Genomic DNA, 26,839 nt, shown 5'->3' on the forward strand with positions numbered 1-26,839 from the left:
TATATATATATATATATATATGTAAGACATCATCAAATTATTCATTTTGTGTAGCTATGTAAACGTCACTGATTTGTGTCATCTACGAAAGCAATATATGCATTTCTCACACGTTAATATGTTGCACGTACGCGATGTTTGCCTTACTAAATAATCAAAGAAGGCCTACTTACGGACCAGCTTATAATCATCACCAGGAAATAGAGAATTGCTGTACATGCTACATAGCTCCTCCACCCCAACCATGGAATAACGGCAGCCCCGAGGAGAAACCGAGTTCCGCTACCAATGATCCAAAACAACTAAATCAAAGAAAGTAGATTTTAAGACAGAGAAGTACTCGACTGCGAAGCTTATGCGCAATACATAATGTACATTTTCGGAGTGTCAGTCAAACTGACCAATCAGAGCATCGTTGTCCCACAAACTCACGTGTGCCTCGAAAACACTCGTGTTTAGGTATGTTTACGCTATCTTTTTGGGACTTTAGCAAAAATATCCAAAAGGTGAGTTTAGCAGAAAGGTCCATTAAGATTATAAACAATAAATTCTTTTGTAAAATTGACGAGGAATATTACTTTCGCTTACTAGAATATCCGTACCAAGAAGTATAAAAATATTTTTTGGCAAACACAATGTAATAGTTAGTGAGAGTGTATATGGATCTATGGCGTCCTGGTCTGAATGTGCATGTATGCTATTCGGCTTCAAACGTTAGATGATACAGTAGGCCTACTAGCATTTCTAAATATGCCATAACGCATTTGTAGTCTTGTGGAATGGCATTCGCCTGTACGACCGCCTGTACGAGAAAGGTCTTGGTCATTGATTGTTTGTTTTTCGTCCTTTTTCAGTTTTCCCGTCTGTTACGTTTCGTTATGACTAAATTTAGTTTTTATAATGTACAAAAACACATTTATTTGCAATTATAAATTTAAACATTTCAGCAATTCTTTTAATAACTATGACACAAACAATGTTCCTGAGTACAACTCTACCTATCGGATACTGATACATAGACCTATATTTGTGTCTACAAAAGGAGTTTTCATTTTTCTGTTGATTTATCAGTTTTATCTTCTCGTCATCGTCATCGGTTACGCTTAAGCGTCATGGTGCTCTGGTTAGAGTCGTAAATATATCATCAGTATCGCGAATAAATATAATTCTGTCAGAGTAATATTAAATATGTCGTATTACATTAATAAATTTTGAAAATATTAACTAACTCTTAAGAAAACGTAACATTACAACATCAATAAACAGTGAGACAAAAACTTACTTGTTGGAGGATAAGAAGTTTCCGATGCTGCGGCTTAAGAAACTCAGAAAATAAACCTACCCTATAGAAAAAGAAAACACTTGGAATAAGTCAATATCTCATGGAAGAAAGAAAGATATTCTGTTATATTGAGGGTACAGAAATAAGAATGTGGTGTAGACCTATACGAGAATGTAAGTATTGAACTGGAATTTAATGATTTTTTTTCAGTATACGCATATAGAAACTATATCTGTAGACGTCATCAATGTAAGTGTATTTATATTGACTAGGCTATGTTGACGATAACCCTTCACACGTACTTGTGGATGTCGGATTATAGGCCTACGTCCGTACTAGAACGATGGAAGTATGAAGCTAATCAAATTACAATACAAATAGCTTCTTTTCATGTTTTAATTAAACTTAGCAAGGATCGAATAACTATTATCGTTAGCACAGCATACACTGCGTCCCGGCTGCCGACGCAACTCATGGGGTCGTGACGCAACGACGAGTAGCAGACTGGAACGAAGAACTGACATTGCGTGGACGACTTTGTCTGCGGTGGGTACATTATCATGTCTACTATTAAGCCTTGTTCCCATAAAATCGCTACGGTCGCTCCAGTGTTTTCACTATAATCCTCACACTGTGCAGTTGAGACCCATCAGTCTACCCATTCGACCAATCAGAGCCGCCGAAAGCTAGATGTCGTTGATAGTGTGTAGCGATTTTATGACTAGATGTTTATTTTTTTCCTCCTTGGTTAGAGTAAAGCGCTGTCCACGCTATGAAATTTTAATTTTAATTTTTATAGGCATGTGACATGCCTATATGGCATCACATTATGACCATATATAGGCACATCATGACTATATATGGGCTCACAACAGTTTTTTGACAGGCCTTTAAACAAACATTGCACGTTTGCTGGCATGCAGGCCTAGAGCTACTACAACACGTCGATCTATTTGGATTCATGTAGCAAAATCTTAGGATTCTAATGTAATGAATGACAGAAGATAATTAAAGAAGAAACCTAAGACTATTTAATCGTATTTTCTGACAGACAAGCAATTACACTTTATGAATTAACGGTTTTAATCTTCGCTTTGTAAATTATCGTGATGCTTAGCATGTAACGATACAATTAGACAGATAGGTTACTATGAATATAAACAGACCGATAAACATCAAGTCATGTAGATAGATTGACAGGCTTATAAACACCGACAGCAGGATACATGTAATAATATAATATAATATAACATCTGTCTCTTATACAAATCTAGATGTGTATAAGAGACAGCTCCCCACGTATCCACCTGATTAATTTATATTATATGCTACTATTTTTCCCAGCCGTACGCCCATTTTGTAATAGAGTGTACCTGACGGTTATTTGTATCTGTTCAACAATGAAGCCTCTGTGGTCTAATGGTTATGACGCGCGCCTTGACAGCAAAAGGTCGCAGGTTCGAATACCGTCGGAGGAATTTTATTACACAATGTATTTATTTATAGGCCAACATTCGTGGAGAGCTATGCAACACGCGATGTATAATTACAATAGGTCCTGTATTCCAACACTGTATTTACCTTGTTTGATGAGTGATATATAGCTTCAGAGTGTTAACCGCTATCTTGATTTATATTATAGGGTAAGCTGTGTGTATGCGTGCTGTGCGAGAGTCATAGCTAAACGACTGAGTGTGCGTCAGTATCCGTGTACCTTTACGGGTTCACGTAAGGACTTTAAACTGAGCAGTTAATCACAATCAACCGGAGTTGATTGTGATTAACTGAGCAGTTAATCACAATCAACTCCGGTGACGTGACTTACGTCACAGCGTGGCTTGAGTTTAAGGAACGCGTGTACATTGCTTTCATGTGACCAGCTTTATAGATATACATACGTTTACAAAATGGGCTTACAGTCAACATACAGAAAATATGCTTGTGAATGTATGGATGTTTAGACGCTACTTACATAACTCTTCGGGACACTGATGCGCCGCTGACTAAACGTAGAAGCATTAACCAAAAGCTATTAGGGCAAAATATTATAAGGAATACATAGAAGAAATGCCAGACGTTTAACAACATTATAATCTGTAAAAGAACAAAACATTTTGTATTCAATAAACATTAAATCAGCGTAACGTCTGCATAATAGAGGGCACGTCCCAGCCAACAATACCGTACGTTATAACGTTGCAGTTGCAAAACTTTCTTTTTGTAGAACCACAAAAACGTAACTATAACGTAATTTCTGACTAAATAACGTTACAAACTTGGCTGCAACGTCGTGTTAACGCTATATTGAAGTAACCTAACGTAACATCAACGTTTACAACGCGTTTGCAATGTTAAAAAAGGATTTGTATTTGCTGGGGTTATGTTCGCAGCTCAATAGCCTTAAGGAAGAGAAAAAAGAGAAGAGCATTTAAAACGTCAAACTATAATGAAAAGAGGAATGAGATATGAACATATACACCATTTTACATATTATACATATTATTAATATAAAGTGATGCCGTAATAAACATGATAAGTTGCTCTAGATTTACGCAGACTAGTTCAGTACTTATTGGCGTATGGGCCGCACACTAATAGATTACTATCTCGGAGACTGTATATAGTGTACATTTTGCACCCATAACGTTTCAATGTATCATTGCGATACATGAATTTACTACACGTACTGTAGTAGTCTTTACCCAGCATGCTTATATTGTTTGCAGTTCACATGATTTTTCAAAGCCTACTTACCGGCCGGCGGCCGAATCGGTCAGCAAATTCGCCGAATTTGGCTTGTCCTATTATTCGTGGTAAGAAGTATGCCTATCGTGAAAACAAGGCGGTGATATTATTTTTATATCAAAAGATTAAACGAATTTTTGTTTACATTTTACATTCTTAATTTAACAAAAAGAATACTATATAAATAATAATAATACAGACAATGATGATGCAAATATTCATAATGATAATGATGCTAATATGTACAGGTATGATGTCGAAAGTCGATGTGTATACTTGTATGTTTATAGCTTAACGTAAATTGCATAATTTGGGTAAAAAGAACGAAAAGGTGAGAGTGACGGAATCAGATGGTACATTAAATCAGGAAGAATCACCTTGTACAAACACAGCACAAAATAATAGTCTAAACACCGAGAAAATCGATACACTTTGACGACTGAGGGCAGTGCGCTGTGTGTATATTTTAAATCGAATTATTTTCTCACATTCAATGAATAATTCATGTGTAATTGCTATCGGTTTTAACACTGAATTGCAGGTAACCTTTTAAACACTCAATTTATTGTGCAGAAAATGAGTGAAGAATGGGGTAATGGGAGTTAATTTATTATTGGTTTTCAACGGGGTTGGAGGTTAAGTTATGTTGGTGTTTATCGCTAAAGAGCTGCCCTTTGGCAAAATAGCACTCACACTACCGTCAGGATGGGGGAAAGATGGGAAATTCGTATTCATTTATCAGTGTTATGTACTCAGAAGATTAGTGCAACGACTTTTTGAAGCTAAGAATAGCACCATTTAATTACTGTAATGTTGGTTGAAAATTGGCAAATGTTAATAACTTTGTTTCTTTTGCTTCTTCCTTGCATCAAATTTCAAAATTAAAAACCCAAATTTGTGTAAGTGAAATTCTGGAAAAGAAAATACATGAAATGAGAGGTCGCATGTGACGCCCCGCGCTCTGTATCTACAAGACCTGTATCATTGTGGTGGAATTACGTATTACTCATCGTAATGCAAACTCAGTAAATTAAAATCCTTAATCTTAATTTTCAATCACATTATTTCGCAATAATCTATGTCAACTGAACCTAGTGAAGTATTGATTGAGAAGTTCAGTTGAAATATCAATCACTGAAACCTTTAGATTTTCAGAAGCACTACAGGCGATCTGATACTTCGAAATTTGAGATGACGACCGCTGATTGCGTGTTTCTATGTCAAAGTAGGCATGTAGAAAGATATGTTGAATCTAATGTAATCAATTCTGAAAGATCAATGTTAAGTTGCACTAAAGATCATGGAGCTTGGCAAAAATACACGACACTCATGTTTCTTGGGGAGGATAATTTAGCAATGTTAGGTTATAAGGTCGGAGAGACAAGTTAAAGTGCGAATGATGGCTATCGAAACGCCGAAGTACATTAATAGAATGTTTAACCTAATTGTAATGATACCTAATAGACCGACACACGATACCTGATATGGACAAATGGTGATGAATAATGTTGAATATTATAGACATTCTATGTTCAGCGAAAATGAATTAACCATGAAGTATATGAGATAATAAATAATTGGTAAAACACGGGTAACACTATCATAACATCTTCAATGATAACATATGGCAGTGATGATTGATGGATAATGTAGCATGAAAGAGAGATGGTGTTTTGATGTTGGAGGTTGCAGTGGAGATTAAAATGACGAAATAGCAATGACGATAGTAAGGGATGGTATTGATGGTGGCAATGACAAATGGCAGTGATGGTGACCACTGACGACAGTGATGACGGAAATAACGGGATGGCTGGGAGGATAGGGTTGTCGGGGATGGTAGTGATGATGATAATGAGAAGGATGGTCGTGGTAATGGCAATGACGGAATGGCAGTGATAATGTCAATGGCGGGATAGCAGTGATGATGGCAATAGCGTGACTGACGTGATGGTAATGATGTAGATGGCAGTGAAGATGGCCGGTGGGGATGACAGTGATGATGCAATACGGAGATGACATTTATGATGACCGACAGGCGTGGTAGTAAAGAGGTGGAAGTTGAAAGTAGATGACAGCCATGGCGGTGATGGTAGTGATGGTGGCAATGGAAGGAAATGTGTCATTAATGATGACAATGACGGAGATGACAGTGATGATAGCAATGGCAGCGGATTACAGTGATAATGCAATATAGAGATGACACTGATGATAATCGTTACTGGAGTGGTAGTGAGGATGACAGTGACGAACAGATGGCAGTAATGGCGGTGATGGCAGTGATTGTGGCAATGGAAGGAAATGGCAATAATGCTGAAAATTGCAGAGATGGCACTGATGATAGCAATGACAGAGGATTACAATGATAATACAATAGGGAAATGACATCGATGATGATCGTTACTGGAGTGGTAGAGAGAATGACAGTGATACAGAGATGGCAGTAATGGCAGTGCTGACAGCGATGGTGGCAATGGAAGGAAATGTGGCATTAATGATGACAATGATGGAGATGGCAGTGATGATGGCAATGACAGAGGATTACAGTGATAATTGCAATAGAGAGATAATATTGATAATGACCGTTACTGCAGTGGTAGTGATGTTGACGGTGGAAGGAGATGGTAGTAATGTCGGTGATGGCAGCGATGGTGACAACAGAAAGAAATGGCAGTAATGATGGCAAAGGAGGCAGTGATGATGACAAGCACATGAGAAAGCAAATAATGGCAGTAACGAGAAAGGCAGTGATAATGACAGTGACAGAGATGGCAATGGCAGGGAATTTTCTTTGGACCCAGTTAATGTTAATAAAGTTGGGGATGTCAGTGATAACAAGGACGGCGATGGTCATAATGATTACAATAACAAGTTGACAGTAAGGATGACAAGTTTGAGATCTTATTTTTGATGTAAAATATGTGTCTGGCAGTGTAGTCATGACAATTATGCTATTAATTTCAACAGTAGCCTTATAATGACAGTTTATTGGTTAATTTTAAACTAAATAATTAATTTTTATTGGCAGTTAAGCCTATTAATAATTATGACGAAATCGGTTATAATTACAATTCGGGGCATAATGTGATGGCAATATTAAATGGTAATATTGTCATCACATTATTGAGATGACATTAAGGTTAAAGTTCAGCATTGGCATGACAGACAAATGAATATAAATATGACAATTAGACAACCCCGGCAGACGGATAGACAACAGACAGACCGACACCAGAGGACGTGTTTCACTGTATGTAATAATGATGCTATACTTACGGAAGATAATAAACCTATTTGAAGGCTATCGAAACCCATGTAACATTTCAAAGATGGACCAATCACAGATATCATACCCACGTCACACGCTGTTGCCATCTACAAAACACAAATTATTGTGACGTAATGATGGTATATTATTGCAAGTTAGAAAACAGCTCAAAATCGATTAAATATTCCGTTTATGTAAAGTTATTTTATACTTATAGAATAATTCTCGATTCTGATTGTTTACTTTTAATTTTTGTAAGTAGTTGGCTTTCAATCAAAAACTTGGAACAGGATATGTATTTTCCTTGCAATTACTGACGCAATAATACTTCGTTCCTTGCATAATCTTATGCATTAATCTGGCTGGAAATCTTTTTTTTTTTTTTGTGTAAATCAGCAAAATTCTTATCAGCCAATATCAAACTGTTTAAACTGTGTTTTATTGGAATTTGGTAAGTAATTCCACTCAGCAGTAGCGCTCGTGGGGGCCATGAGTACCCTGTCTTGGGGTGTTTCCCCCGATGGGGGGACGAAACACAATTATTCGGGGAAAAATTTTTACATATTATTAGATTTTAAAAACGATTAAATAGTCCTTTGACACCCCTAAATTAGGACTACTTCCAAGACGTTTTGAATGACGACCGACCACATCCACTTAGGTTCTGGTTGGAAACACCACCCCCACCCCCCACCACGATGAACATCGGACACCCCAACACCCGTCGGGTAAATCCTGGCGCCACCCTTGATCCAACTTTAGTTAATGTGATTAAATTTTAATCGAACTTTAATTTCTTCATTATAAATTCCTCATATTTAAAGTAATATTTCTATAGACCTTAGTACACGTGCCTCACATGTTTTTTAAATATTAAAACTCACTGACACAAAACAGCAATAATTACTTTAATAAGCCGTTATTGTACACTGATATAATAACCATTAAGAAATGTGTACACAAAATACACAATATCCACATCGTATATTAATCGTACATTTTCATAACAACTGAGCTCACCATTTTCATATTCATAAGACGGAAGCGGCTATCGAGTGCGCATGTGCAAAAGCTATATAATAAATTGGCGCCATTGTTCACATTACGATCGATAGTTTCAGTTAGTATTTAAAAAGTAAAAATGTCAATAAACGTAATGGTAAGTATATATTTTATGGGCAGATTTGCAGCTGTTTTGATGACTACACAAACCACCCTAATTATTATTTCCACAGACATTCGTATTTCATGTCATTATAGAAGACTAGTTAATATTATCCGTCACTTGAATCTACGTCACATAATCAATATAAGCAATTTTATTTAGAAGTACAAATGATATTACAAATAATATAGGCTAGCTATTGCAAAATGAATATGGCTATTATTTAGCGTACTTAAATTTTTGATCCCGTGCCTATATTATGTTTCTTCACGTATATGTATATACTGTCTCTTATACACATCTAGATGTGTATAAGAGACAGGATACAGAGATGGCAGTAATGGCAGTGCTGACAGCGATGGTGGCAATGGAAGGAAATGTGGCATTAATGATGACAATGATGGAGATGGCAGTGATGATGGCAATGACAGAGGATTACAGTGATAATTGCAATAGAGAGATAATATTGATAATGACCGTTACTGCAGTGGTAGTGATGTTGACGGTGGAAGGAGATGGTAGTAATGTCGGTGATGGCAGCGATGGTGACAACAGAAAGAAATGGCAGTAATGATGGCAAAGGAGGCAGTGATGATGACAAGCACATGAGAAAGCAAATAATGGCAGTAACGAGAAAGGCAGTGATAATGACAGTGACAGAGATGGCAATGGCAGGGAATTTTCTTTGGACCCAGTTAATGTTAATAAAGTTGGGGATGTCAGTGATAATAAGGACGGCGATGGTCATAATGATTACAATAACAAGTTGACAGTAAGGATGACAAGTTTGAGATCTTATTTTTGATGTAAAATATGTGTCTGGCAGTGTAGAGATGTGTATAAGAGACAGGTATACTTGTATGTTTATAGCTTAACGTAAATTGCATAATTTGGGTAAAAAGAACGAAAAGGTGAGAGTGACGGAATCAGATGGTACATTAAATCAGGAAGAATCACCTTGTACAAACACAGCACAAAATAATAGTCTAAACACCGAGAAAATCGATACACTTTGACGACTGAGGGCAGTGCGCTGTGTGTATATTTTAAATCGAATTATTTTCTCACATTCAATGAATAATTCATGTAATAATAATAATAATAATAATAATAATAATAATTACTATTATTATAACTATTAACATAATTATTAATTTTAACAATGATTAGTAAAGAACTCTAAAGTAGCAAGTTTTCAATAATGGGTTTACTTACGTAGGTTAAGCCAACTAGACACAAGAACTTAATGTGGAAGCGGCCAAAGTCTATATGGTTAATAGCATCATCAAGTTTATACGACGATTGGCTAGCCGACACATCTACAAGTAAACAACATTTTTCTCTTATACACATCTAGATGTGTATAAGAGACAGATATATACATTATTTGTATAAGTGTATGTAATAGTGAATTTAATCACTTTACTAAGGGGCAATCCTTTCACAATACAAACATACACAAAAATTGCTCTGCATAAACTGTCTTATAGAGTAGAGCTGTTTTGGTTATGAGAAAAAAACTCTTACTGTGATCAGATTTGAGCACAGCCAGGAGGCTGGAAAGCCAAGCATTCCAACCACCAAGCGACAGCTTTATCAAATAATGATAACGATGATGATAATAAAATCATTAAAATTACTAAAAATATCAATTAAATAATCATCATTACAATAATGATGATGATAATGTTAATGATAATAAATATAATAATATTAATAATAATAATAATAGTAATAAAAATAATAATGATAATAATAATAATAATGATAATAATAATAATAATAATAATAATTTTTTGAGAATAATAATAATGAAGTTTTAGTGTGAATATTCTAATTGTATTCATGTTTTGTTGTCAACTAATCGGTGTTCAATCTCATCAATTTGTTTCGACCTTCAGAATTCAGAAAGTTAATGTAATCACATACGGCTCGAGTGAGATTCTACAAAAGAAACGCGACTATAGCCAACATCTCGGCTTTATTTTATATTGATTTGTTCTAGTAACCAGTATGTTTGACACCGTATCTTGCTTCGTTCATTCGTCGTATCGATTCAGTATATTATCGTGTTATTTGCCTGGTAAAAAAACATTATTTTCCCTTGGTACCAACGAAAACAATTAGTAATCATAATGATTCAATCAATAATCCGCGTGTGTTTGGCATTTCAACAAAAACGCTTTGAATTAATGCGAGGTTGAACTTACAACTGAACATTACCGAGGAAAAAGAGAACGTGAATGAACAGGAATTGACATGTAAAGAAGTTAATTGGAGAGTGATTTTGAGAGAGAAGATGAGCTGCAAAGTGTTGTTTCATCAAGGCGAACAGTACTTGTAAAAATATCTTGAATGATGTTTCAGCAGCCATACGTTTTCGAGAACAATAAATCTCAAATAATGAAAACAAGGGTGTGCAAGACAACGAGTTGACTGCATCAAACTGGATTTTGGTAAAATATTTTATCAATAATAGAAATGCCATTCGGCAAAGACGATCCATTAAAATATGTTAACAGCACAACTTTATTTACTTTACTGTGCTCTTCCACTTATTAGTAGTTTCTCTTGCATCCGGTTTTGCAAAAAAAGATGTCTGTCGTCTGCTGACTGTTTTATGTGACCGTCTGACTGCCATATGAAAATAATGCATTGCCCTAGATTAGTAGTGTAGAATCTAGAATTTCTCTAAAATATTGAAGTAATTTAATTACCCATTTAAAAGGGTTTAAGGATTTATCAACTTGAAATGAGACACGTATTCCTCAGTTTTTGCTAGTTTACGGCTACTAAATAAGTCTGCCTGTCGATTTCATGACGCATGTTAAAAATAAGCGGTCTTATTTTATGTTAATGTTGTTTAGTAAATAAAATGTTTTTCATAGGCGTTACACCACTGGCAGAAACAGACAGACCTATACATTACACATAGTAAGCTTGTGAAAGACCCCAAATCATGTATGATACACAAAATTGTTCTAATGAACACATTTTTTCACAACACATCGTATCTCACTGATTATTATTAAGCACTCAGTTCTGATTTATTATCTGAAATCTGTAGATGTATTACCATGTTTACCAATTAACCAGTAAGTAGCAGGGTCATTGTGCCAAAATACATACGGGTGTAGTACCAAACCTCTCGTAGAAAGGTGCTGTAGTCACATCCTTTCATAAAGACAAGGGCTTAATTGTGTCTTTAAAGTTAAAATGTTGTTGCCACTTCCACATTTATGTACATATTATTTTCAACCTCACTGTGTGTGAAATTAGTGCTTACGTGGTGTTATACAATGTGTTAGATCTCAGTTACTTAAATTAGACGTTTGAAAATAATAATAGTAATGGTCTTGAATTTCTAAAGTGCCAAAATAAACGTCATCAAAACAGGAATGTACGCGGAAACATGCATGTTTATTATATGGTGGCTTTCAAATGTGGTTACAAAGTATACACAGTCTTCACATGTGGACAACACATCATCAGATTATGGCTGAAAGTTTACTGTATCGATCATTTATGTTTATAGATAAACATCGCGTATCTGACAACATACATATAAATGACTATGGTTGTAATATGAATCGTCACATTAAAACATAACCGTGTCTCTTTTAAGAACTTAACATCCATGCAAAAGGGGACTAGCTAACACGTTACTTGTCAGCCACGTAACAGTATATCCTGTATGTCATTGATTCTATTGATCAATGTCAATCACATTCTCTTGTTAAATTTTAGGAAAATATGAATAATGCTTAATATATCGGATCTTTACAATTGATTCCAAAGTACTAGTACTAGCACTTCAAACGTATGAAGATTGTCTTATAGAATATTTAAGATAATAGATGTCTAATATCTATAATATACAGCTAGTACTAACACTGGAACTTGGGTAAACAAAGTGGCAGTGTATTCAGCAATGATTGGAAATGTTTTAACAAAAAAAAATCTATGTTGTACAAATTAAAAATTTGACCATTTTCAAGAAAGGTAGCGCTATCCTCCGACATTTACATTTAACGGGCATGTAGGTTTACATCAATATAATTATTTCATGAGACTAAAAGCACCTTAATAAGTACTTTCAAGATAAGCAACATGTTGCAGAAACTAATGAAAAATAATGCGAAGCGTGGGAGTGTTGTTGAAGGGATTACATAACTATGTTTATAATAATACAATATAAAAAAAATAACATGGCTAAAGAAAAGCACCCACTTTTAGATTAATTACACTTAAAATGTCTAATGAAATAGGAAGATACAAGATACCAGCTAAATGTACTGTTGCGTCCTCAAATTACTGTTAAATTTGTCCTTCTATGGCAACTGTTTAGGATAAGAAATTATTTTAAAATTAATCACATCAAGGATAATCAACTAAGTCCGGAGACTTGTTTCCATTGGGGTACTTCTGGTGGTGAATTGGGCAGTACGCCGGGAGACAATCCCCTATTCTTTTCCGAAGAGTGTACTGCGTTCTTTAACGTGTACACGGGTCATATTGCACACGGGACCAACGGCTTAAACGTTCTCACCCGAAAGGAAATGCGCTATCGTAACTTGTACTTCAGCCTTCCAGCTGAAACACAAAGAGAGCAGCGATGGGAATTGAACTGGGGACCTAGAGATCTCCACGGTTCAGCGCACACACAGTGGCTACCACCAGTTTAGCCGACTGAGCTAAGCTGCTCTCTTCATTTATTATCGATAATAAAAATTAGTGAACGAAATTTCTGGATGTACCAATGAAACACATTATAAATTCTTTACCATTATTGTAGTTAAAATCTTATAAGATGAAGTGTCGGTATCGTAACATAACTTCTGAACCCTCAACTTAACACCATTTTAATAACTTCAATTGAGATGATATGACATGTGTTTCATCATTCATTACTGCACTTAATGTCTGCTTCCTACGATTATAATATAGCTGCATGCTTGAATCAACAATAAAATCTCCCCTAATGCATCATTTGCACCTTTTAACAATTCGCACAAATTGCCCTTTTTCATAATCGAAAAATTACCATGGTAACAATTCAGAATAAACATCAAAGCACCCTGGATAACTGCGTTGTAAAACGTGTTAGAACTTCATGATTTGTGTAATCTTCTTGAGAAGAAGCGTCGATGATTGGCTTTACGAAAGGATATGTATGTATTTTTAATGATGGCGTATTATATATGGTTCCTTTATACTTGTATTGATGAACTTACTCAACAACGTTCAGCAGCTAAAAAAACCCCAATTTATTTCATAATGGTCATCACTAGGTACATATGTCACGAACATATAATCAGCATAGACCTAATTATTTAAAATTTCTATCATTGCAAACAAATCATTAGCATAACGCTTAAAAACAGAATGGACTAGGAAACAAGGTCTTCATTCTTCAAATTACTGACCGAATTTGTTTGAGATTTTGTGGTGAAAGTGTGATGAAGTGTGGTCTGCCTGGGGTTGGCTCTTAATTTGTACGACAACATGGCTTGGATGCCGTACGTTTGGAAGCTTTTCCAGAAATAAATGAGCGTTGTTTAGATGCCAATAACTACTGCTAGTAGACTAATGGGGCCACTCCACAAGCAAATTGCATGGTTTTTGCCACACCCCCTAAAAGTTAGCTTGAAAAAAAAAAAAAAAACGTGTTGAAAAAAAAAAACACGTGACATACATAAACATGGTCGTGATGACATCACCTTATGACAATACATTTTGTCTTTTTTTTTTTTGTCTTTTTTTTTTACTTTCGTTCTTTTTAATGTTTAAATATTTGTATTGTTTTGTTGGCAGTGGTTTGGTTAAGCACATCTTTTGATGACAGTTTTTCAAACTTTTGCTTTTCCTCGGCACCCCTGTCCAAATTTTCTGTTTTTGTCGAAAGATTAAAAATAAATAAATAAATAAATAAATAAATAGTTTAGACAGAGTTTAAAATAAAAGTAACCCCAGCATATTTTCTCAAAATTTATGTAACTAAATGTTAAGACTTCTGGCATTTGTCACAATTTCATTCCGCTTTTTAAGCTGTCCTGTCCTTTCGAAGTCGTTTGGCTTGTAAAAAAAATCGGTAATCTACACTATTAAGTTAATGCCATCGATTCAATGTTTCTTTATAGTTTCCTTCTCTAATTTTCCTCTCCATTGTGTGCAATGCCATTTGGCTTCTTCTAGCTCGCATGATATTTTCACACACTTCAGCAAGTAGGCCTACATTCGCCATCTAGAGGATGGAAAATAGATTTATAAACTAAGCCACTTAATGAGGCTTAAGGAGTAAAGATTTTTTTTTTTTACTCGTTAAACAAAACCATGGTGCATGACATGATTTGAAGTATATACGGACCACTGGCTTCAAAGGCAAGCATCATAATTACCAGATACTGTCAGCTCCACTCAGACAATACGACCGAGTAGATTAAAATATACAGTAATTATGCCTTAAAATACTAGGCCAAAGTTCTATTGATAATGTCTGTTTCAAATTGTTAAGTGTGGAAATATTAACATTATTAATAAGATTGTTGAATAATTATAAACGATACACTGACCAGTATGTATAAAACACAGCAATGCTACGTACAGATTATTTCTTTACATACTGATTGATATTGATTTTGTGATCATTATTTCCACCATATTCATTCATTTGAATTATATATGATCGTTATTATCATCTCTTTCACCATATTCAACCGTTTGGTAATTGTGTTATTGGGCTATATTATGTCTGGCTAGTAAATCGTTCAGCATTAAAATCTCGTATTGAGATTATCATTGGATAAATTTATTGATATATAGTCAATCTGCATAATACTTACTGAGTTTGTGTGAGAACGTCGATTATCAGGACAAATTTTCAGTATGCATAATCCAGGTTTTGTAGGTCTATAGTAAAAAAAATTGCACACGTTTCCGCCCATTCCCCGCTTGTAATGTTTGATGGTAAACTTGATTTAATTGTACATTATATGCTTAAGTCTGTCTGCAAAACAATCTACAATCGCGCACGGAAAATCAAGAGAAATCGTAGAGTTGTGACGTGACTGATGGTAATAACAGCTAGCTTTAATATTGAAATAATAGAAAAGAATCTATCGTCAGAAGTAGTTGACCTAGGAACCACCGTCAGGTCAACACAACATTGCGAAACACAGAAATGCTCTGTAACAAAAATATAATCTAGCGTGAACTCTGATCATCTGTGTAGCTTTTGTCCTCATTCGGTGTAGTTTCTCGGGCAATAGAAGGCATCATTCTCAAAACATAAATACAGAAACTGATTAACTTCAATTCATAAAATACTCGAACTAGTTAAAAAAAACAATACAAAAAAAAAACAAACAAAAACAAAACAGAAGTATAATAGACTAATACCACGTCCATATTGTTGAAGAACATGTATTAATAAAGTACGGTATGTTTTCAAAGTATTTCTATGTAAAATTCCAATGTAAGTTTTTATTTTGCTGTGTTAATGCATTTAAATGTAGGGCTTATATATATGCATTAAATAGTTTTTCTTGCATTTATATAAACCCGTATAGGCCTACAGTGGTAAGTAGGCCTAGCACACTAATTTTGGAATGGGTGAGAACCTGTAGCAGTTTCGATAAGAGATGCTGTGAATTTGAACCATAATAACTCAGTTGGATTTCTTAAAGAAAACAAGTTTCAGTACTCCAACACAATATAGGGTTGGAATACTATTTTTCTATTTAGAAATGATGTTTTGCCCAACGTATTATCGTATTGGATGTTTGAACCCACGACCTCCAGATATATACTCTAAACCACCTTGTTTCAGCTTAGTGACTATAAAGTCGAATTCGATCCCGAAGTAGCAGCGGGTACTACAATGTTATTTCGGAAGGTGTTTTGCGTCAAAGGAATGACCGTATTATGTGGTCCGTATATGTTCCCAAATACGTTTTCATTTTGTTTTAATAAAATAAACAAACAAGAGAATAATAAATAGGCCTATTAATAAATGTTTACAGTTTTTATTTTAATTTTGAACCTTTTAACATTCTATTAATTTTGCAGCAAATCTGCATGTTTAATAAGAAAGATGTTTTAAATATGTCTATTGACAGTATAAGGAAAACATTTAATGAAACTTTAATGGTGAAAAAAACTTAAATAATAATTTCAACGATATCAACTTGCTACAACATACAACTCCTGATCTTTGATAATATGTTTTTCTTCAAGAAGAGTACATCACTATTATTATTTTCATGTTTATCCAAATGTCAATCAATAAATGAATTGCCGCATCACCTAGTAGTCACACGACCTTTTGCCTCGACCGCCTTGATCATTTTTCATCCTTTCTGTCTCTCGAAATCTGTACATAAGTCATTCAGTGTACTTCATATTGGTAAATCCTATTGACAGTATAGTTATGCATATATAACGTATATATAAATGCAGAATAATAGATCATATTTTTCATTGCATCACCTATGTATATATCATATTGGAATATGAGACCTGATATAAAGCCCGTATAATGAAGTAGTTATGAAATTGCTGTCGATGGCTTAACGTTTATATTGATGCTCACATAGCAATTAAGCTTGACAGAGTTGGACAATGTTCGTTTCGATCAGTGTAGTACTTGTAATGGAAATTTACAAACGCCCGAGGAAAATTTACATGTAGATACGAAGTATTGGGATTTACAATTACTAATGTATAATCTCAAAATCATATTTCTCAGACCGCAGATGATCGTAAAAAATCCGGCCTGTATTAAGAAATGCTTTTTTTTCTATATATAAATCAGATTCAGAAGAAAGATTGAAATGCAAAGTGGACATCACTTAATTTATTCATCCATTCTTATGGAAATTACACATGCAAAAGATACCACAACTAATGATCCAATGGATAATAGTTAGAGGACGAACTCAGAAAAAAAACCCGGAAAATGCATAAATAAATTGTTTATCAATCGTGGGAAAACATGTTATACCATCAGACCATGACTGTATATCATGTTCGTACAAAGATTATTAAACATGAACTGAAGAATCAATAAATAAATTTATAATTAATGTTCGATATATTTGACGGATAAACGTTTTTACAAGCACTACCACAATTATTAATGCCTTTGCCTTGACAGTCAGGAATTGAACAATTAGTCTGAAGTATATTTAAGCTATGTAACTAGAGTGCGGCAGCTGTATTGTGAATACTGTAATTGGTCCAGTACCATGTGTATTGATGGGTGAATTAAGCAACGTAAGAAGTGTTCTTTTTTTCTCTTTTGACCCAACGAGGTCCTTCTGGTTATCACAAGTACTAATTGAACAATTTGAGATTTTACTTGTTTATTTTATTTATTTTTTCTTTCCCTCATGTCTATGTTGTTTATTATATTGGTTTTATTAAACAGTCTATGGACATTGTTATCGTTATTATTATAATTAACATGACCATCATCATTGTCTATCATCATCAGTAAAGGTTGTGGTCTGACTACGAATAGGCCCTCGTAATTATTTTGTCATCCATCATCAAATCTCTAAATACATTAGTTTAGGTTGGAGGGTTTACAATCTGTTTAAGATTTGTAATCAGTTTGCGCGCAGATGTTTTATGAGGCCGGCAGTCATCATCAAATATTGATAACTATTTTCCAGATTTTCATGATTTAGAATTTCAAGAAATTTAATTTGTCTGTGCGGAGATGTTTGATGAGGCCGAAATTTGGTCTGATGTTTTTTAAGAGGTTGTTGGTAGCTTGAAGGAGGATGAACCAGTTTAAACATTTCGTCCATAGCCTGTCTTTGATCATTGGCTTGTCGTTAACAAGTTGCATTTCAGTAAGACTATCGGAAATGCTCTCATTTCTTTTAAAAGCTGGTCTAATTCCGTTTCTTTAAGTTAATTACACTTCAAATGTAAAAGGCATTAAAGCGTATTCAAACAGTGATAATGGATCTGAAGACAGAATCCTTTACATCTACAACATGCCTACAATGTTTATCGATAACCGATAAACGTGTCGTGTAATTCAAAGATCAGCCTGCTTTTTACCTTTATAGATGGATGGCTTTAGGTTTGTGTTTGAACGAATTGGTACGTTAAGTCTCAAAGAATAGCACAGCGTCTAACCATTATATACATCTAAAGCACTGTTTCCACCAATTTATTTGCGCAAATCGAAAGCGACTGTTCGCTTCATGAGCTCTGATTGGTTGCGCATTTTTTCTGAAGCGAAAAACTCCGATAGAAATGTAAATGCGCATGCGCATGAACTGACGCTTTCGATTCGCGTGAATAAATTCTCCTCGTAGAAAACAGGCTTTATGTATCGCTCAATTTGTTTTGTGTTTGAACGAGAAAAATTTGAAAATCACATAGAATATCAGCGGTTTCTCACCCATTATATACACCTTATACTTGTATTAAAATATTTTGCTTCTATACAGCAGGTTCAGCGTTTGAAGAAATAAGAAAGCGTTTGCTTAAAAGTACAATCAAATTTTATTTGACAGAAAAACGTGACATGCCTAATGGTCATGATGACATCATTTAATAACCATACATGCCCATCATGACTATATATGGGCATACAAAAGTTTTTTTGTCAAAGAAAATTTGATAATCTGGGACAGAATTTAGTTGCTATGTTTTGTAGGTTCATCTATATTTCAGAGGCAGTACAGCATTGTTTCCACAATATCGAAAAATAGTTTGGTCGATTTATATTCACGAACCAAAGGTCGGTTTTAAGAGATATGACGTCATTCGGGATTTTGGCAGTATAAGTGGGTGTTTTGATGATGTGGTACTGCGTGCTCCAATTATTATCTTGCTTATGCATCAATACAAATTTATGACATTGTGATCGGAATGTTCCCTGTATACTCACTTTTCTAATCATATTTTCCAGATGTTGCCCTTGTCTTGTTTGCTGTTGTTTGTTATGTTGGTACTTATATGATGATGAAGAAGAAAAAGAAGATGATGATGGTGGTGGTGATGATGATGATAATGATGATGATGATGGTAATTTTGATAATGATATGACATAATATGATTATGAAAATAATGATGGTAGTGAAGTTGAAGTTTATTACGTTATACTGAAGTTCTTGAAGCTGTCGATTACGGTTATAGTGGTAATACTGTTGTTTGTTATGTTGGTACTTCTATGATGATGAAGAAGAAAAAGAAGATGATGATGATGATGATGGTGATGATGTTGATGATGATGATGATGATGAAGATGAAGATGATGGTGATGAATGAAATATGACGATGACTACGCTGTCGCTTCTGCGATTGATAGTAATACTGATGATGATAATATTATCAATTTACAACGATGAAGATGGTAGTGGTGGTGATGATGATTATGGTTACGATCATGAAGACACTGATGATAAAACTACGTAGGCTTTCTAAACCTGTACAGTATTACCATTATTACGACTTATGACTCATTTCTCTCACATACTAATACCTTAATTGGTCGTTTTAACATCCTTGTTATTTTAGAATCTACAGAATATTCATTAGCTGATTAATGTTGTTTTTTCTCTAAAACCTAAGTAAATGAAAGTTCAATGAAGCAGTTATGCGATTCGCTGTTGTTGTGAAGTCACCATTTAGGATGAATACATGTCTTCGCTGTGCTTGTCTTCATTAAGTAAAATATTTATCTACAGAAATCGAATAATACATGGCAACAGTGTACATTCACAATATTGATCATAATTCCCATAAAAATTCAAAAATATTTATAGTCCTAGCCGATTATTTATCTTAATATTAATAATAATTCGTATAGCGCTCTTAGCAATGGCACAGCACATATTATTATTACTTATGATTAAAATCGATTCCGAATAGATGAAAGGGGTATTCTACTGTTTCGGCACTTCGAAAGAACAACACAATTTCACTTCAAGTGCGTCACCAAACAATGGAGGCGTGTTCTATTCACCTTTATGTACATTTCCATTTTTAATATAAATTACTATTTTAATCAAGTAAAGTGTTGCCCCTGTACAGACAATACTTTGATTAGTTTGCATGCTGTCAAAGGTCAACTATGTTCAATGGCAATTACTATAGCACAAAAGAGCCACCAGATAAGATGTTCAGTTTGTGGGTGTGAAATAATTAAAGATAGACGGACGTTTCAATGAATTAGCAGAATTGCGACTGACGCAACAGGTGCTTCTAAATGAGAACAGTTTCGCTATGAGAATGAAGGTGAAGATAACTAATGATGATCATAAAGATGATGGTATTTTATTATTTTTTTATTTCTTTATTTCTCTCTATATTAAATCACGTAAAAAATGGCAAAATTTTAAAAGAAGAAAACAAATAACGAACAATAACAAGAAAAATTATACATCATGAACAATTTAAGTATCAAATAAAAAAAATGATAATTAAGCTCAAAATTTAATTGTATAAAAAGAGAAAAATTGTCTGATACCAGCGACAATAATGGTAGAATATGAGCGCGCGTATGTAGGAGATTGTCTTGGGTTCAGGTTGTATTTGGTCTGGTAAGCATATTGGGCAGAATATAAACTCCTTAGATGTGTACACATACTAAGTCAACAGTGTCTACAGCATAGTCATTTGATTATGTGCAAAGACAACTTAATATTAAATATGTATAAATAAAGAACAACGGCGGTAGGGCCATTTCCAACCATTTAGAGGTGCCATAGGCCTAATCATAATTTTTTCTTACCTCATGGGTGGACATTCCATTTGCACAAGACCCTTCCTGGGTCCCCTCTATTTCGATTTCCTGGACCCGCCACAGTTGGAGTAAGCCTATCATTTCCGGGCTACCATAGAAGGGTAATTTTTATCCATCGGGGGAAAAGTGAAGGTTTCGTCGGAGAATACCCTTATCAAGGATACCCCTCATGATTAATAATTCACTGAGATCGTGGAAGCAATCTCGACTTCGACTTTGTTCGGATATCAGTGGCGGATTCAAGGGGTGGGGCCTAAATTTTAAGTCTGGCAGTGTAATTTCCGGCCATAATCACAATTTTCTTACCTCAGCCCAAGAAATTGTGGGGCTGAGGAGGTATAGATCCTCCATCAACTGACGTATACCCAGTGGCGGATTCAAGAGGTTCTAGTCGCCCCCCCCCCGCCCCCAAATTGTTCAATTTACCAAAAAAAATGGAGATATAAAGAAAATTATATTTAAATTTTATGTCTGGAAGTTCAATTTCCGATCACCCAGAGGTGCCATAATCACAAATATTCTTACCTGAGCCCCAACCATGGTGCGGCTCAGGTGAAAAAAGAAAGAATGTTTGACTTTGGTTTAGGCCAAAGGCCAATGACTGTCTCTTATACACATCTAGATGTGTATAAGAGACAGATTTCGAATTCCTGGATCCGCCACTGGAAATTACAATAATTGCAAAGCCATATTACAGTAGCTTAATGCTTATAAACTAATAAAATTCACCAAACTTCGTCAAATCCGTAGCTTCCAGGAGGGCTCCCCTCCACACTTTCAAAAAGTTCCGCCGCCGTTGATAAAGAATAATGATTTATTTTAGACGCATGGTCTTCATTTTATGGGAAGACGTCCGTTAACTATTTTTAGTTCGGATTAGACACAGTTTGTAGTTTCTTTGATTATGGTTATTGTAAAGTATGTTGTATTAAAGGTGAACCAAATCAATCAACCTTTAAACACAAGTATATGATTATAGAAACATGAGGGGACGAAATCTTCGAGCAGAATCTCTTGATCCTAAACACAACCTAAATGTCAAGCAAAGCCCTAGGGTTGCCTAGCTTGTATTTCATATCATATAAGTGTCGTTCATGAAGCAGAAGTAACATGATGATGAATTCAACACGGAGTAGAGTTCGGTGGGAACATCTATCATCAATTAGCCCTTTCTTCTTTCCTTTACAGGCATCACATTCCTGTTCGCTCTTGTTGGCCTACGTTGTGTATAATAGTATTTTACTACATTTTTTGTCTCCCTCAAATTTTTCATAGCGTCTTATCAGCTCCCCGAGCGTCAATCGACCTCTCTGGAGTGGCCTATAACTTAACAACGGACCAATGAGAACAGTGTCAGAAATACGCGTTCGCCCCACAAATTATGCGCACGTAGGCCTCTTATCTCAAAGAAGTATGTATGTATATGGATAGATAGGTAGATAGATTCCTTTTCTGGTGTGTAAAACCGACCTCCTAGGGCTCCAAAAGGGGTTGAAGTACGATCGAATGATAGGAATTTAAGAGAGTCAGTCCGCGGCAGGTTTGACGTATCGCCTTAGGCTCTATTGACGAGATAGTTGGACCTCACAAACTCATGAACATTGGGCATGTGCGATGTAAAAACCTACATAATGGTATTGAAATCTTTGAGTCTTTAGAGATAAAGGTAGTTACTGAAAATTACAACTCAAAAGAAAGAGGCGGATGATTGGGATTTTAGAGTAAATAAAATATCATGACAGCATATCTGGGGTAAACGTTTGAACGAAAAGTAACCTTGAAAGGAAGGAGCTAAAAAATAAAATGTGATGTAATGTATATTCTACGAGTGCTTCGCTTACTCGGTTGATTCATACACTGGTGTATTTTTTTAACGGAAAGCTGAAAATATAACAAAGAATGTTTTCGGATCATTACCCGGGAAATATTTAGAAATAAAAATACAAAATTGCTTGTATTTCCTGATATGCAATATCGGTTTAAGAAAGTACTGTATATGAAATCGCAATTATATGAGTTAAGGCCCTACAGCCAATACTAAACCTGATGATGATTCTAAAAATGTGTCATATAAAGCCCTGAATGAAGAAATACAAGCCAACGGCCCGGTTTCATCTTTTACATTCTGTATGTAAATATAATGTAAACATAGGAAGCACACATAATGTAAATCAAGTGTTAAATGCTCAAATGCGAAAGAAATTAATGCACAAATGAAGTACAAATCAAACATTGAGTTTAGATTGTATAAATCGGAACGTATCTCTGCATTTTGGCATGGTTACAAAAAAAATATTCATGCATCTGATGTTTTTAATTATTGCGAGGAATCTAGAGTATATATAAAATTCATTATGATTCAACAAATTGATGCATGATATGACGTAATAGTGTGCGCGCACGTACGAGTCAGGACAGTGTTTTGTCCCGTTCCTCACTAGAGGTCAACATCTAACTACTTCGCTTGAATCAAATTCATTCTTTGCAAGTCTTTCATGATATGAATATTGAATACTAATGTTGATACATCAATGACTGATAGAAATAACGATTAATTAGGGCAGCTTTAATATATGAAAATAAGTAATTAAATTATTGATAACAATCGTAATTGGAGGTAATGAACGTCTATACGAACAATGCTTCAGACTTGATTATAATTCATGTTCCTATAAAATCGTATCCGAAAATACGTCCATGCTGACAATAATAATAACAATACTATACTAATAATCATAAAATATTTTAATTAATAAGATGTTGATTCTTTTGGAGGTGCTGACAATTGTGAGCGACCCTAAATTAAAATTACAATTTGTTGCTATCTTTGCATATGTATCCTGTGGGTATATGTATGTGTGTTTGGTATCCCAAGCGACAAGCAGTCGCTTCTTTTGATGCGTATAGTAAATTGTTAAATTTTGGCAATTTGTCAATAAACGTTAGGAATTTAAAATGAAGGTAAGAAGGAGGATGAAGATGATAATGACGATGGTGAATAATAATAATAATAATAATAATAATAATAATAATAATAATAATAATAAAATGATAATAATAATAATAATGATAATAATAATAATAATAATAATAATAATAATAATAATAATAATGATAATGTGATGAAGAAAATGATGCTGAAGACGATGATGTTGATGATGACGATGATGATGATGATTATTATTATTTTTGATGATGCTACGATAGCGGTAATGATGAAAGGGATAGATTCGATAGTAGCCAATGAATAAGATGAAAATTCTAAAGAACTTATGATTATGATAATGATTAGTGGTGATAAGGCAAAACATCACTCCTATGCTATTTTTCTGACGCAAAATCACATCAAAATAATTATAATAGTGATGATGATGATGATTGTGATGGTTCTGCTAGGCTTATTTGGTGAAGATTCAATAGTGGCTCACTCAGTAGCAATCTGGTTTTGAGATCGCTGTAGTTGGGATCGTTTTTAACACTGATTTGGTGATTTAATGAATTGTATTGAAAAACTCGCAGTTGGGCATAATACCATTATCATCACACTGCGAGCGTTTGCTAGGCTCTATGATTTCCGCTATATCGATCCGTTGACATCACAGTTTAAGCAGGCGACAAATCCACATGTTCTTAAACGCTTCACTTCAACCACGAACAGTCTACTATCAAAAAATCCAATCGAAACGTACCGAAGGCGCTTAGTTATTCCAATTAAACTAACGTAAGGTAGTAATGAAAAAGGCGATCCCGTTATTCTGGCTACGAATTCTGAATGAAGAAACACTATGCTCCCTAAATGGACATCGCGTATAAAATATCCAACCATCATTGTTTTTTTTAACTTGATGGCGTATTATGGATGATTCCGTATTAGACTACACTTATTAAAGACACTGAGTGAATATGATAGTTATCAAATTTAACCCGTAGGGTTTTGTAGTGGAAGTAGGGGACATACAATCATCGTTATCTTAATTCTTTTATTCTTAAAGAAGCATGATTCATTTCTCGAGGTAATATCATTTTACATGGTATTAATATCGCTGTCAAAATCTCGAAACGTAACATTAATGAGTGCATACAATTTTTTAATCTATAAACACACCACAATGTCTCTACTTTAACTGGATAAACTTAGCGACTGACATTACCCTTCTAAAATATAGCCTAATGATTATTTCCTACTTTGTGGGTTAGCCATTCTTCCACTGGGCACAACATTCTCTCTCATCTCCCTTACTTCGAGGAACCTCTCGCATTCCAGAGGCAACCTCCGCACCAATGGACCTTTCTGTAATGTCAATAATGTGCAACTGACCAATTAGAATACGTCCAGGAATACGCGCATGTCCCAAAACCACAACTGCTCCACTCCTACTGGTTAAACTCACCGACTGAGATTATAAGAATTGTTATTGCTAACTCTATAGGTTACCTTCACTGGACACAACATCAGGGGTGGCGCCAGAGGGGGCGGGGCAGGCCACACTGTTGGGGAGAAAAAGCACAATTCGTCGGGGAGAGAAAAAATCATATGTATTTTCTACACATTAGTAGACTCTAAAATCGATTAAATAAGCCTTTGAAACCCCTAAATTGTCAAAATTTTCGGGGGCTTCGCCCCTGGACCACTTTCGGGGCATTTTAATAGAACCTTGACCACGCCCACATTGCTTTCGTCGGGAAAATCTGACCCCTCGACGGGGCATCTCCCTCCCTCCCCCCCTACTCTAATTGGTTAACCTTACTGACTAATATTATAAGAATTGCTATTGCACATTTTATGGTTACTTCACTGGGCACAACATCAAATTAAAATTCACTCCCCCGTCTCTCACACTTTGAAGAACACCTCTCTTTCCAAAGGCCACCTCCGCCTCAATAGACCTTTCAGTATGTCTAGGTATACGCGCATGTCCCAAAAACTCCGCCCAAAAAACCTTTCGGTAGGGCCAGGGATACGCACATGTCCCAAAAACAAACGCGTTTACATGCGTTTACGCTGCCGTTTTGTATGACCTTAGGAACACTATCCAAAGTACGAGCAGTCTTTTCACCTTCCCCATCGTAGTAGTTCAGTCCTACTCCTGTTTCATCCTTCTTTCACTACTTCTAATCGTCAAGCCACTCCTTGCCACCATACACAATCATCATAAACTATGGGTGTTTGATGCAAATGCCAGCACAATTGTTATGACTTGGATATTGAAAACGTTGAAGAAGTATAATGAACCGTTACAAAATGTTACAAAAAAAAAACAAAAAACAAACAAATGGGCGATGGGCAATACATCCAAAACAACAGGAAACAAAAGATGGTTGAAGGAGTAGTTTCCTGATGGTGCTAGTGATTACTGATACACTGCCACCGTAATCAAATTTAAGCTTAAAACGTAAGCATTGTTCAATGCTTATGTTTCAATCAGAATTAAACCGATACAAACATGTCCTCGTCAATAACGGATGTTTTATGCTGTCGTTCCTAATATTATTTTCCTACATCGCTGGCAGAAAATATTATTTAAATACTTTCGTAGTAAAACGTCTGTAACTCACGTTTGAACGTTGATGTGGTTCTCTTAAAATTGAGGAATTCCAATATGCCCATATATATAT

General features: G+C 35.0%; 1 protein-coding gene across 1 annotated transcript in view; it reads right to left on the minus strand.

Moving 5' to 3' along the window:
- LOC117114613 (synaptic vesicle 2-related protein-like) overlaps positions 1-26,839 on the minus strand; it is a 36,211-nt gene that overhangs the window by 7,760 nt on the left and 1,612 nt on the right. Inside the window, exons 2-7 of the mRNA XM_033258302.1 lie at positions 9,673-9,776; positions 7,301-7,399; positions 4,037-4,108; positions 3,255-3,376; positions 1,283-1,343; positions 174-302 (exon numbers count right to left, since the gene is read on the minus strand). Coding sequence (XP_033114193.1) covers positions 174-302; positions 1,283-1,343; positions 3,255-3,376; positions 4,037-4,108; positions 7,301-7,399; positions 9,673-9,776 — 587 coding nt within the window. The remainder of the gene's footprint in view (positions 1-173; positions 303-1,282; positions 1,344-3,254; positions 3,377-4,036; positions 4,109-7,300; positions 7,400-9,672; positions 9,777-26,839) is intronic.

This window comes from Anneissia japonica, unplaced genomic scaffold, assembly GCF_011630105.1.
Source record: "Anneissia japonica isolate Jap-2015-1 unplaced genomic scaffold, ASM1163010v1 scaffold287836_len1076198_cov165, whole genome shotgun sequence".
NCBI classification, from domain to species: Eukaryota; Metazoa; Echinodermata; class Crinoidea; order Comatulida; family Comatulidae; genus Anneissia; species Anneissia japonica.